At 42.7% G+C, this 14,199-nt stretch overlaps 1 protein-coding gene across 2 annotated transcripts in view; it reads left to right on the top strand.

Moving 5' to 3' along the window:
- Positions 1-4,769, top strand: part of LOC118379353 (mitochondrial carnitine/acylcarnitine carrier protein-like) — a 43,570-nt gene extending 38,801 nt beyond the window's left edge. For both annotated transcript variants that reach the window (XM_052506703.1, XM_052506702.1), the window contains one exon: positions 2,579-4,769. In XM_052506703.1, the coding sequence (XP_052362663.1) occupies positions 2,579-2,598 (20 nt within the window). In that variant the 3' untranslated portion in view covers positions 2,599-4,769. The remainder of the gene's footprint in view (positions 1-2,578) is intronic.
- Positions 4,770-14,199: the final 9,430 nt, after the last annotated feature.

Below are 14,199 nucleotides of genomic sequence, written 5' to 3'. Positions count from 1 at the left end.
AGACCAGAGGCAGATGGGGGACTGGTGGAGGACCCCCAGTTAGACCAGAGGAGCTGGGGAACTGGTGGAGGACCCCCAGTTAGACCAGAGGAGCTGGGGAACTGGTGGAGGACCCCCAGTTAGACCAGAGGAGCTGGGGGACTGGTGGAGGACCCCGGTGGACGATGTCATCGATGCACTTATTGATGAAGCCAGTGGCTGATGTGGTATACTCCTCATTGTGATCTGAAGAATCCTGGAACATGTTCCAGTCTGTGCTACCAAAACAGTCCTGTAGTGTAGCATCTGCTTCATCTGACCACTTTTGTATTGACTGAGTCACCGGTGCTTCCTGCTTTAATTTTTGCTTGAAAGCAGGAATCAGAAGTATTGAATTATGGTCAGATTTGCCAAATGGAGGTCAAGGGAGAGCTTTGCACACATCGCTGTGTGTGGAGTAAAGGGGTCTAGAGTTTTTTCCCTCTGGTTGCACATTTAACATGCTGGTAGAAATGAGGTAAAACGGATTTAAGTTTCCCTTCATTAAAGTCCCCGGCCACTAGGAGCGCCGCCTCTGGATGAGTGTCTTCCTGTTTGCTTATGGCCTTATACAGCTCATTGAGTGTGGTCTTAGTGCCAGCATCGGTCTGTGGTGGTAAATAGACAGCTACGAAGAATATAGATGAAAACTCTCTAGGTAGATAGCGTGGTCTACAGCTTATCATGAGATACTCTACCTCAGGCAAGCAAAACCTCGAGACTTCCTTCCTTGCACCAGCTGTTGCAAATACACATAGACCATCACCACTTGTCTTACCAGAGGCTGCTGTTCTATCCGGCCGATACAGTGTGTTACCCACCAGCTGTATGTTATTCATGTCGTCATTCAGCCACGACTCGGTGAAACATAAGATATTACAGTTTTTAATGTCCCGTTGATGGGATATACATGCTTGTAGTTTGTCCACTTTATTATTGAGCAAATGTAAATTGGCCAGTAGTACTGATGTAAAAGGCACCCTCGTTGCCGGATCCTCACAAGGCACCCCGATCACCGCCGTTTCCCTCTTCTGCGAATGACGGGGATGAGGGCCTGTTCAGGTGTCTGGAATACATCCTTCTCGTACGAAAAAAATTATTTGTCCAGTTCAAGGTGAGTAATCTCTGTTCTGATGTCCAGAAACTCTTTTCGGTCATAAGAGACGGTAGCAGCAACATTATGTACAAAACAAGTTACAAACAATGCGAAAAAAAACAACAAAATAGCACGGTTGGCTAAGAGCCGATAAAACTGCAGCCATCCTCCGGCGCCATTTATATATCCGTCTATACAGCCAATGACTCCAGGGAAGTTCTCATAGTAATGGAACTCTACCTTGTAGTTGGCTTGGGCAGCAGCATCAGCGAAATTGATGTAATTGTCGTTCAGTTCACATATAGACTTTGTGGACATTTCTGCATACAGTCAGTTCACTTACACCACACTAATCTCCTGTTTCACGATGGAAGGTTCCAGATGCCAAAAACCTCAAGGTGATAAGCAGTTGTTGGGATGGGCCTTCTCTGAAGATAGTCAGATGAAAGCCTTGGCTCAAGCAAACAAATAGATGCATTTTCTTTGTACACACGGAAAAGGTCACAGAAATTGAGTTCTTCAAAATCATTCAGTGAGTTGCTCCTGTCTTTTACCGCCCTTTTGCCTTGGAGGTGCTCTTTGATGATCATTGAAATAGTCTATGTGAAATAAACTATGTGAAACCATGTCTGAGAAATCTAGTCTAGGGCAAGTGTGAAACTATGTGAAACCATGTCTGAGAAATCTAGACTAGGGCAAGTGTGAAACTATGTGAAACCATGTCTGAGAAATCTAGACTAGGGCAAGTGTGAAACTATGTGAAACCATGTCTGAGAAATCTAGACTAGGGCAAGTGTGAAACTATGTGAAACCATGTCTGAGAAATCTAGACTAGGGCAAGTGTGAAACTATGTGAAACCATGTCTGAGAAATCTAGTCTAGGATTAGCCTTAATCTGTGTCCAGGAAACCGCCCTACAAATGGATAACCTGTACAAGCGTGAAATGGAAATGTGCTTTTTACATATCCCAGCTTCCCCTGCGACACTGTCAGAGAGTGGGGTCACAGCCAGGGAACAGCCATTATTGACAGCGATCCTGGAGCAATTAGGGTTAAGTGCCTTGCTAAAGGGCAGATCGACCTATTTTTCACCTTGAAGACTCTGGAATTCTAACTACACTGAACAAAAATACATACGCAACATGCAACAACTTCAAAGATTTTGCTGAGTTACAGTCAATAAGGAAATCGGTCAATTAAAATAATTTCATTAGGCCCTAATCTATGGATTTCACATAGAAACCTTATTTTTCCTGCTCAATGGTCTAACCGCTAGGCTACCTGCCGCCACACCAATCCACCTATCAGCATCCAGCATCACACCAACCCACATATCAACACACAGTACCACACCAACCCACCTATCAACACACAGTACCACACCAACCCACCTATCAGCATCCATAACCCATCATTTTCTTTCTAGGGTTCTTTCTGCTCTGATATCCTCTCTGTCTCCCTCAGGCCTGTTTTCTAGGGTATGAATTGGCGTTAGAGTGTCTAAATTGGCTGGCTCCCACCTGGTGAAGTCTCCTGCTATGACCTGTCATTAAGAGGTTGTAACCTGCATTGACCTGTCGCTGTCTTCAGACTGGACTCTTCTCTTGACCTCAGTTTCATGCTTCCCAAATGGCACACTATTCCCTATATAGCGCACTACTTTTGCCTAGGGCCTGTAGGTAATAGGGCTCTGGTCAGTTTTGCACTATATAGGGAAAGTAGTGCACTATATAGGGAATAGGGTGATGGTTTTTGTTGTTGTATTTAACCTTTATTTAACTAGTCATGGTTTTTCATGACAACAACAATGTGAATTCTTGTCCTCCTTGTTGTTAATGTGGTTCTAAAAAATATATTCACTGATGTTTCGGTTTGACATCTTGTCCTGTTTCAGTTTGACATCTTGTCCTGTTTCAGTTTGATATCTTGTCCTGTTTCAGTTTGACATCTTGTCCTGTTTCGGTTTGACATCTTGTCCTGTTTCAGTTTGACATCTTGTCCTGTTTCAGTTTGATATCTTGTCCTGTTTCAGTTTGATATCTTGTCCTGTTTCAGTTTGACATCTTGTCCTGTTTCAGTTTGACATCTTGTCCTGTTTCAGTTTGACATCTTGTCCTGTTTCAGTTTGACATCTTGTCCTGTTTCAGTTTGAGATCTTGTCCTGTTTCAGTTTGAGATCTTGTCCTGTTTCAGTTTGAGATCTTGTCCTGTTTCAGTTTGACATCTTGTCCTGTTTCAGTTTGACATCTTGTCCTGTTTCAGTTTGACATCTTGTCCTGTTTCAGTTTGACATCTTGTCCTGTTTCAGTTTGACATCTTGTCCTGTTTCAGTTTGACATCTTGTCCTGTTTCAGTTTGACATCTTGTCCTGTTTCAGTTTGACATCTTGTCCTGTTTCAGTTTGACATCTTGTCCTCCTTGTTGTTAATGTGGTTCTAAAAATATATTCACTGGTGTTTCAGTTTGACATCTTGTCCTGTTTCGGTTTGACATCTTGTCCTGTTTCAGTTTGACATCTTGTCCTGTTTCAGTTTGACATCTTGTCCTGTTTCAGTTTGACATCTTGTCCTGTTTCAGTTTGACATCTTGTCCTGTTTCAGTTTGACATCTTGTCCTGTTTCAGTTTGACATCTTGTCCTGTTTCAGTTTGACATCTTGTCCTGTTTCAGTTTGACATCTTGTCCTGTTTCAGTTTGACATCTTGTCCTGTTTCAGTTTGACATCTTGTCCTGTTTCAGTTTGATATCTTGTCCTGTTTCAGTTTGATATCTTGTCCTGTTTCAGTTTGACATCTTGTCCTGTTTCAGTTTGATATCTTGTCCTGTTTCAGTTTGACATCTTGTCCTGTTTCAGTTTGACATCTTGTCCTGTTTCAGTTTGACATCTTGTCCTGTTTCAGTTTGACATCTTGTCCTGTTTCGGTTTGATATCTTGTCCTGTTTCAGTTTGACATCTTGTCCTGTTTCAGTTTGACATCTTGTCCTGTTTCAGTTTGACATCTTGTCCTGTTTCAGTTTGACATCTTGTCCTGTTTCGGTTTGACATCTTGTCCTGTTTCGGTTTGACATCTTGTCCTGTTTCAGTTTGACATCTTGTCCTGTTTCAGTTTGACATCTTGTCCTGTTTCGGTTTGACATCTTGTCCTGTTTCGGTTTGACATCTTGTCCTGTTTCGGTTTGACATCTTGTCCTGTTTCAGTTTGACATCTTGTCCTGTTTCGGTTTGACATCTTGTCCTGTTTCGGTTTGACATCTTTTCCTGTGATTCACGTCTTGTCGAAGAGAAGTTTAAACGCACAGTGAAATAATGACAATCATGATATTTATTTAAGGGGATGATTTTGACATATTTCTGTGAACCTAAGGTTGTGTCTAAAAGGCACCTGATAATAGTGCACTATATTTATATTCATTATTCATTGTTAATAGTAACAATAAAGACGTGTTTGAATGTTGGAGATTTAAAACAATTTTTTTAAATGCCTTCATTTGTTTTATTGACCAATTTAGGGGTTTTGATGTACATTTTAAATGTGATATAATGTGATGTAATTTGATTCATTTGGACAATTAATCAAATCCATTTATGAGCAATCCAGATTTATCTCAGAACAGGATTTATACATTTGTTTGAATAAAGTGTAATTTGCCAAATATGACATTGCTGTGTCTATTAATGCATAGTTTATGGGTAATTCAGGCCCTAAATTTACATTTACATTTTCACATTTAAGTCATTTAGCAGACGCTCTTATCCAGAGCGACTTACAAATTGGTGCATTCACCTTATGACTTCCAGTGGAACAGCCACTTTACAATAGTGCATCTAAATCTTTTAAGGGGGGGGGGTGAGAAGGATTACTTATCCTATCCTAGGTATTCCTTAAAGAGGTGGGGTTTCAGGTGTCTCCGGAAGGTGGTGATTGACTCCGCTGTCCTGGCGTCGTGAGGGAGTTTGTTCCACCATTGGGGGGCCAGAGCAGCGAACAGTTTTGACTGGGCTGAGCGGGAACTGTACTTCCTCAGGACACCATTGGACACTAATCTAAGGTTTTGAGCATAGAGAGGTGTATTCTAGATTCTATTTCTACCTTTATGGTATGCTAGGAGTAGGCCACAGCTATTTTCTAGATTGTATTTCTACCTTTATGTTCTAGTATTCAAGAAGTTTATTCTGTCTTTTTGCTGGAGGCATAGTTGCGGGAAGATCTTTGGGGCAGGAGGTGCTGCGATTTGTTTCACAGACAGACGGTTACATCAGTCTGCTAATACAGGACTAATAAAGGCCCAGTGCACTATTTTAGTGAAAAGAGTAAACGTTTCACCTTAATTCTCATCTTTCAGGGGTGCTGCAGCACCATAATATGGAGGTCCAAAGCTGCCATAATTACAATGAAATAAAACATTAATTAGCAAGGAAATACAAAAATACTGACTAAAATGTATTCATTTTCTCTTTATCTGTAATAATTGTTCAATTACAAACTTATTAAAACTTTAATTAATTCATATATTTATTAATTTAATATAGTTCTGTATTTCTTCCTCCCATATGAGAATGAGGGGGTGTCAATCAAACGTCTAGGAGTGGTATCTACTAAAGGTCGGCCGATTAATCGGAACGGCCGATTTCAAGTTTTCATAACAATCGGAAATCGGTATTTTGAGGCGACGATTTTGCAGATTTTTTTAAATATATATTTTTTAACTAGGCAAGTCAGTTAAGAACACATTCTTATTTTCAATGACGGCCTAGGAACGTTGTGCCTCGTTTAGGGGCAGAACGACAGATTTTTACGTTGTCAGCTTGGGGGATCCAATCTTGCAACCTTACAGTTAACTAGTCCGACGCTCTAACCACATGATTACATTTTTATTTATTTTCATATTTTTTTATATAGCCCTTCGTACGTCAGCTGATATCTCCAAGTGCTGTACAGAAACCCAACCTAAAACCCCAAACAGCAAGCAATGCAGGTGTAGAAGCACGGTGGCTAGGCCAAAACCTAGGAAGAAACCTAGAGAGGAGGAACCAGGCTATGTGGGGTGGACAGTCCTCTACTGACTGTGCCGGGTGGAGATTATAACAGAACATGGCCAAGATGTTCAAATGTTCATAAATGACCAGCATGGTCAAATAATAATAAGGCAGAACAGTTGAAACTGGAGCAGCAGCACGGCCAGGTACACTGGGGACAGCAAGGAGTCATGTCAGGTAGGCATCCTGTTGGGCTGTATCACCGCCTGGTATGGCAACTGCTCCGCCCACAACCGCAAGGTTCTCCAGAGGGTAGTGTGTTCTGCACAACGCATCACCGGGGCCAAACTACCTGCCCTCCAGGACACCTACACCACCCGATGTCACAGGAAGGCCATAAAGATCATCAAGGACAACAGCCACCCGAGCCACTGCCTGTTCACCCCGCTACCATCCAGAAGGCGAGGTCAGTACAGGTGCATCAAAGCAGGGACCGAGAGACTGAATAACAGCTTCTATCTCAAGGCCATCAGACTGTTAAACAGCAACCATTAACATTGAGTGGCTGCTGCCAACCTACTGACTCAAATCCAGCCATTTTAATCATGGAAAAGTTGAAAAATGTATCACTAGTCACTTTTAACAATGCCAGTTCATATAAATGTTTACATACCCTACATTACTCATCTCATATGTATATACTGTACTCGGTACCATCTACTGCATCTTGCCTATGCCGTTCTGTACCGTCACTCATTCATATATCTTTATGTACATATTCTTCATTTCTTTACACTTGTGTGTATAAGGTAATTGTTGTGAAATTGTTAGGTTAGATTACTCGTTGGTTATTAATGCATTGTCGGAACTAGAAGCACAAGCATTTCGCTACACTCGCATTAACATCTGCTAACCATGTGACCAATAACATCTGCTAACCATGTGACCAATAACATCTGCTAACCATGTGACCAATAACATCTGCTAACCATGTGACCAATTAAATGAGATATTACAGGATTTTAAGACCATTGTGAAATTCTCCACATTAGCCAATAGGCTGAAAAGCGAAGTGATTTTTTCTTGCAATAAGAGTTATGACACTTATACTCTTCACAGTTGTGTTCAGATGGTGTCACTGAATAGGCTGATACCCCATTGTTATTGATCCACAATCTATAGGTGAGGCTGTACAGTGAAAAATTCCACATTTTCCCAAAACTTTCTTGTACTTTCCTGAACAGACTTTGAGATACGCTTCATGGATATGGACCCTGGAAGAAAACTGTTGCCATATAACTTGACCAGCTGTCCTTTCACCACAGGACCCTAGAGCAGGAGTAGACAACCCTGTTCCTGTAGTACCACAGGACCCTAGAGCAGGAGTAGACAACCCTGTTCCTGTAGTACCACAGGACCCTAGAGCAGGTGTAGACAACCCTGTTCCTGTAGTACCACAGGGACCTAGAGCAGGTGTAGACAACCCTGTTCCTGTAGTACCACAGGAACCTAGAGCAGGTGTAGACAACCCTGTTCCTGTAGTACCACAGGACCCTAGAGCAGGAGTAGACAACCCTGTTCCTGTAGTACCACAGGACCCTAGAGCGGGTGTAGACAACCCTGTTCCTGTAGTACCACAGGACCCTAAAGCAGGTGTAAACAACCCTGTTCCTGTAGTACCACAGGACCCTAGAGCAGGTGTAGACAACTGTGTTCCTGTAGTACCACAGAAACCCAGAGCAGGTGTAGACAACCCTGTTCCTGTAGTACCACAGGACCCTAGAGCAGGAGTAGACAACCCTGGTCCTGTAGTACCACAGGACCCTAGAGCAGGAGTAGACAACCCTGTTCCTGTAGTACCACAGGACCCTAGAGCAGGGGTAGACAACCCTGTTCCTGTAGTACCACAGGACCCTAGAGCAGGAGTAGACAACCCTGTTCCTGTAGTACCACAGGACCCTAGAGCAGGAGTAGACAACCCTGTTCCTGTAGTACCACAGGAACCTAGAGCAGGAGTAGACAACCCTGTTCCTGTAGTACCACAGGACCCTAGAGCAGGGGTAGACAATCCTGTTCCTGTAGTACCACAGGACCCTAGAGCAGGTGTAGACAACCCTGTTCCTGTAGTACCACAGGACCCTAGAGCAGGTGTAGACAACCCTGTTCCTGTAGTACCACAGGACCCTAGAGCAGGTGTAGACAACCCTGTTCCTGTAGTAACACAGGACCCTAGAGCAGGTGTAGACAACCCTGTTCCTGTAGTACCCCAGGACCCTAGAGCAGGGGTAGACAACCCTGTTCCTGTAGTACCACAGGACCCTAGAGCAGGAGTAGACAACCCTGGTCCTGTAGTACCACAGGACCCTAGAGCAGGTGTAGACAACCCTGTTCCTGTAGTACCACAGGACCCTAGAGCAGGAGTAGACAACCCTGTTCCTGTAGTGCTGCAGGTACTGCAGGATTTTGTTTCATTAAGGCACCTCACCATGGGAGCGTTCAGTTCGCTTGAATGTTTGCTACATTGTATAATGGTTTGTACTGAATGCCACGTTTTACAAAAACATTCTTGTACGGTCTTGAACCGACTTTGAGATACGTTTGCTCTGTTCGGTGGGTGTGCCTGGGTGTGGCTTGAAGCAGTGCATTTTGAACCCACAACCCAAACCCACCTTGTTTTTCAACCAGTCGTTCAGTACCGTTTCCAGTACATTTTTATATACTGAGCGCAGCCCTGACCAACTAAGCTAATAGATCAGTTCAGTGATTGCCTGAATTCAACACACCTGGTCTTCCAGGTGGAATAGAGTTCCATGTAGTCATGGCTCTATGTAGTACTGTGGAATAGAGTTCCATGTAGTCATGGCTCTATGTAGTACTGTGGAATAGAGTTCCATGTAGTCATGGCTCTATGTAGTACTGTGGAATAGAGTTCCATGTAGTCATGGCTCTATGTGGTACTGTGGAATAGAGTTCCATGTAGTCATGGCTCTATGTAGTACTGTGGAATAAAGTTCCATGTAGTCATGGCTCTATGTAGTACTGTGGAATAGAGTTCCATGTAGTCATGGCTCTATGTAGTACTGTGGAATAGAGTTCCATGTAGTCATGGCTCTATGTAGTACTGTGGAATAGAGTTCCATGTAGTCATGGCTCTATGTAGTACTGTGGAATAGAGTTCCATGTAGTCATGGCTCTATGTAGTACTGTAGAATAGAGTTCCATGTAGTCATGGCTCTATGTAGTGCTGTGGAATAGAGTTCCATGTAGTCATGGCTCTATGTAGTACTGTGGAATAGAGTTCCATGTAGTCATGGCTCTATGTAGTGCTGTGGAATAGAGTTCCATGTAGTCATGGCTCTATGTAGTACTGTGGAATAGAGTTCCATGTAGTCATGGCTCTATGTAGTACTGTGGAATAGAGTTCCATGTAGTCATGGCTCTATGTAGTACTGTGGAATAGAGTTCCATGTAGTCATGGCTCTATGTAGTACTGTGGAATAGAGTTCCATGTAGTCATGGCTCTATGTAGTACTGTGGAATAGAGTTCCATGTAGTCATGGCTCTATGTAGTACTGTGGAATAGAGTTCCATGTAGTCATGGCTCTATGTAGTACTGTGGAATAGAGTTCCATGTAGTCATGGCTCTATGTAGTACTGTGGAATAGAGTTCCATGTAGGCATGGCTCTATGTAGTACTGTGGAATAGATTTCCATGTAGTCATGTAGTCATGGCTCTATGTAGTACTGTGGAATAGAGTTCCATGTAGTCATGGCTCTATGTAGTACTGTGGAATAGAGTTCCATGTAGTCATGTAGTCATGGCTCTATGTAGTACTGTGGAATAGAGTTCCATGTAGTCATGGCTCTATGTAGTACTGTGGAATAGAGTTCCATGTAGTCATGGCTCTATGTAGTACTGTGGAATAGAGTTCCATGTAGTCATGGCTCTATGTAGTACTGTGGAATAGAGTTCCATGTAGTCATGGCTCTATGTAGTACTGTGGAATAGAGTTCCATGTAGTCGTGGCTCTATGTAGTACTGTGGAATAGAGTTCCATGTAGTCATGGCTCTATGTAGTACTGTGGAATAGAGTTCCATGTAGTCATGGCTCTATGTAGTACTGTGGAATAGAGTTCCATGTAGTCATGGCTCTATGTAGTGCTGTGGAATATAGAGTTCCATGTAGTCATGGCTCTATGTAGTACTGTGGAATAGAGTTCCATGTAGTCGTGGCTCTATGTGGTACTGTGGAATAGAGTACCATGTAGTCATGGCTCTATGTAGTACTGTGGAATAGAGTTCCATGTAGTCATGGCTCTATGTAGTACTGTGGAATAGAGTTCCATGTAGTCATGGCTCTATGTAGTACTGTGGAATAGAGTTCCATGTAGTCGTGGCTCTATGTAGTACTGTGGAATAGAGTTCCATGTAGTCATGGCTCTATGTAGTGCTGTGGAATAGAGTTCCATGTAGTCATGGCTCTATGTAGTACTGTGGAATAGAGTTCCATGTAGTCATGGCTCTATGTAGTACTGTGGAATAGAGTTCCATGTAGTCATGGCTCTATGTAGTACTGTGGAATAGAGTTCCATGTAGTCATGGCTCTATGTAGTACTGTGGAATAGAGTTCCATGTAGTCATGCCTCTATGTAGTGCTGTGGAATAGAGTTCCATGTAGTCATGCCTCTATGTAGTGCTGTGGAATAGAGTTCCATGTAGTCGTGGCTCTATGTGGTACTGTGGAATAGAGTACCATGTAGTCATGGCTCTATGTAGTACTGTGGAATAAAGTTCCATGTAGTCGTGGCTCTATGTAGTACTGTGGAATAAAGTTCCATGTAGTCATGGCTCTATGTAGTACTGTGGAATAAAGTTCCATGTAGTCATGGCTCTATGTAGTACTGTGGAATAGAGTTCCATGTAGTCATGGCTCTATGTGGTGCTGTGGAATATAGAGTTCCATGTAGTCATGGCTCTATGTAGTACTGTGGAATAGAGTTCCATGTAGTCATGGCTCTATGTAGTACTGTGGAATAGAGTTCCATGTAGTCATGGCTCTATGTAGTACTGTGGAATAGAGTTCCATGTAGTCATGGCTCTATGTAGTACTGTGGAATAGAGTTCCATGTAGTCATGGCTCTATGTAGTACTGTGGAATAGAGTTCCATGTAGTCATGGCTCTATGTAGTACTGTGGAATAGAGTTCCATGTAGTCATGGCTCTATGTAGTGCTGTGGAATAGAGTTCCATGTAGTCATGGCTCTATGTAGTACTGTGGAATAGAGTTCCATGTAGTCGTGGCTCTATGTGGTACTGTGGAATAGAGTTCCATGTAGTCGTGGCTCTATGTAGTACTGTGGAATAGAGTTCCATGTAGTCGTGGCTCTATGTAGTACTGTGGAATAGAGTTCCATGTAGTCGTGGCTCTATGTAGTACTGTGGAATAGAGTTCCATGTAGTCATGGCTCTATGTAGTGCTGTGGAATAGAGTTCCATGTAGTCGTGGCTCTATGTGGTACTGTGGAATAGAGTACCATGTAGTCATGGCTCTATGTAGTGCTGTGGAATAGAGTTCCATGTAGTCGTGGCTCTATGTGGTACTGTGGAATAGAGTTCCATGTAGTCATGGCTCTATGTAGTACTGTGGAATAGAGTTCCATGTAGTCATGGCTCTATGTAGTACTGTGGAATAGAGTTCCATGTAGTCATGGCTCTATGTAGTACTGTGGAATAGAGTTCCATGTAGTCATGGCTCTATGTAGTACTGTGGAATAGAGTTCCATGTAGTCATGGCTCTATGTAGTACTGTGGAATAGAGTTCCATGTAGTCATGGCTCTATGTAGTACTGTGGAATAGAGTTCCAGTAGTCCATGTAGTCATGGCTCTATGTAGTACTGTGGAATAGAGTTCCATGTAGTCATGGCTCTATGTAGTACTGTGGAATAGAGTTCCATGTAGTCATGGCTCTATGTAGTACTGTGGAATAGAGTTCCATGTAGTCATGGCTCTATGTAGTACTGTGGAATAGAGTTCCATGTAGTCATGGCTCTATGTAGTACTGTGGAATAGAGTTCCATGTAGTCATGGCTCTATGTAGTACTGTGGAATAGAGTTCCATGTAGTCATGGCTCTATGTAGTACTGTGGAATAGAGTTCCATGTAGTCATGGCTCTATGTAGTACTGTGGAATAGAGTTCCATGTAGTCGTGGCTCTATGTAGTACTGTGGAATAGAGTTCCATGTAGTCATGGCTCTATGTAGTACTGTGGAATAGAGTTCCATGTAGTCATGTGGCTCTATGTGGTACTGTGGAATAGAGTTCCATGTAGTCATGGCTCTATGTAGTACTGTGGAATAGAGTCATGGCTCTACTGTGGCTCTATGTAGTACTGTGGAATAGAGTTCCATGTAGTCATGGCTCTATGTAGTACTGTGGAATAGAGTTCCATGTAGTCATGGCTCTATGTAGTACTGTGGAATAGAGTTCCATGTAGTCATGGCTCTATGTAGTACTGTGGAATAGAGTTCCATGTAGTCATGTAGTACTGTGGAATAGAGTTCTGTAGTCTATGTAATAGTACTGTGGAATAGAGTTCCATGTAGTCATGGCTCTATGTAGTACTGTGGAATAGAGTTCCATGTAGTCATGTACTGTCTGGCTGGCTCTATGTAGTACTGTGGAATAGAGTTCCATGTAGTCACTGGCTTCCATGTAGTCACTCTATGTGTACTGTGGAATAGAGTTCCATGTAGTCATGGCTCTATGTAGTACTGTGGAATAGAGTTCCATGTAGTCATGGCTCTATGTAGTACTGTGGAATAGAGTTCCATGTAGTCATGGCTCTATGTAGTACTGTGGAATAGAGTTCCATGTAGTCATGGCTCTATGTAGTACTGTGGAATAGAGTTCCATGTAGTCATGGCTCTAAGTACTGTGGAATAGAGTTCCATGTAGTCATGGCTCTATGTAGTACTGTGGAATAGAGTTCCATGTAGTCATGGCTCTATGTAGTACTGTGGAATAGAGTTCCATGTAGTCATGGCTCTATGTAGTGCTGTGGAATATATGAGTTCCATGTAGTCATGGTAGTCTCTATGTAGTACTGTGGAATAGAGTTCCATGTAGTCATGGCTCTATGTAGTACTGTGGAATAGAGTTCCATGTAGTCATGGCTCTATGTAGTACTGTGGAATAGAATGTAGTCATGGCTCTATGTTACTGTGGAATAGAGTTCCATGTAGTCATGGCTCTATGTAGTACTGTGGAATAGAGTTCCATGTAGTCATGGCTCTATGTAGTACTGTGGAATAGAGTTCCATGTAGTCATGTCTCTATGTAGTACTGTGGAATAGAGTTCCATGTAGTCATGGCTCTATGTAGTGCTGTGGAATAGAGTTCCATGTAGTCATGGCTCTATGTAGTACTGTGGAATAGAGTTCCATGTAGTCGTGGCTCTATGTGGTACTGTGGAATAGAGTTCCATGTAGTCATGGCTCTATGTAGTACTGTGGAATAGAGTTCCATGTAGTCATGGCTCTATGTAGTACTGTGGAATAGAGTTCCATGTAGTCGTGGCTCTATGTAGTACTGTGGAATAGAGTTCCATGTAGTCATGGCTCTATGTAGTGCTGTGGAATAGAGTTCCATGTAGTCGTGGCTCTATGTAGTACTGTGGAATAGAGTTCCATGTAGTCGTGGCTCTATGTAGTACTGTGGAATAAAGTTCCATGTAGTCGTGGCTCTATGTAGTACTGTGGAATAAAGTTCCATGTAGTCATGGCTCTATGTAGTACTGTGGAATAGAGTTCCATGTAGTCATGGCTCTATGTAGTGCTGTGGAATATAGAGTTCCATGTAGTCATGGCTCTATGTAGTACTGTGGAATAGAGTTCCATGTAGTCATGGCTCTATGTAGTACTGTGGAATAGAGTTCCATGTAGTCATGGCTCTATGTAGTACTGTGGAATAGAGTTCCATGTAGTCATGGCTCTATGTAGTACTGTGGAATAGAGTTCCATGTAGTCATGGCTCTATGTAGTACTGTGGAATAGAGTTCCATGTAGTCATGTCTCTATGTAGTACTGTGGAATAGAGTTCCATGTAGT

The sequence above is a fragment of the Oncorhynchus keta genome, unplaced genomic scaffold (assembly GCF_023373465.1).
Source record: "Oncorhynchus keta strain PuntledgeMale-10-30-2019 unplaced genomic scaffold, Oket_V2 Un_contig_2736_pilon_pilon, whole genome shotgun sequence".
NCBI lineage: Eukaryota > Metazoa > Chordata > Actinopteri > Salmoniformes > Salmonidae > Oncorhynchus > Oncorhynchus keta.
The sequence above is the reverse complement of the archived record's forward strand: the minus strand, read 5'-3'. Positions and strand labels throughout refer to the sequence as shown.